The 469-nt window shown below is 47.5% G+C and overlaps 1 protein-coding gene across 1 annotated transcript in view; it reads right to left on the bottom strand.

The window, feature by feature from the left end:
- Positions 1 to 469, bottom strand: part of LOC119594245 (A-kinase anchor protein 17A-like) — a gene marked incomplete in the record, with an annotated part of 9,101 nt that overhangs the window by 6,332 nt on the left and 2,300 nt on the right. Inside the window, 1 exon segment of the mRNA XM_037943314.1 lies at positions 237 to 408. Within this exon segment, the coding sequence (XP_037799242.1) occupies positions 237 to 398 (162 nt within the window).

The raw sequence follows: 469 nt of genomic DNA, 5'->3' as shown, positions 1-469 counted from the left end.
CCTGCATACAGCCTCCAATCTCAATTTTATTAATCCAGTACCCAGAGACAAACAAAATTACAAACAGGAAGAACAAATCATCAAAAAGTCTCCTGCAACAAAAGCTAAAAGCCGAGCATTCGTATCAAATTCCTTAAAACCAGGCACATTCACATCCGACATCCCCCCCCCCACCTCTCTCATTCTGCACGAACCCGAAGCCACGACAACAAAATGCAAAGTGCAGGCGGGCTCACCTCCCAATTCGATATGGACTGCCCCGACTTGAGCTGCGGGAGCGTGACTGTGATGCTGACCCTCGCCTCGGGCTTGAGGTACAGGCCAGACGTGCGGGACAGCTCGACGCAGTCACTGGTGTCTGTGCAAACCTGGACGTTCTTCAGCACGTTTTTCTCCATCTTGTCAAAACTGAAAAGAAATATGTGTAAAAAAGTTTGTCATAAAAAAAAAGGGTGAAGCAGTAAGGAGA

Source organism: Penaeus monodon, chromosome 33 (genome assembly GCF_015228065.2).
Source record: "Penaeus monodon isolate SGIC_2016 chromosome 33, NSTDA_Pmon_1, whole genome shotgun sequence".
Classification (NCBI taxonomy): Eukaryota; Metazoa; Arthropoda; class Malacostraca; order Decapoda; family Penaeidae; genus Penaeus; species Penaeus monodon.
The sequence above is the reverse complement of the archived record's forward strand: the minus strand, read 5'-3'. Positions and strand labels throughout refer to the sequence as shown.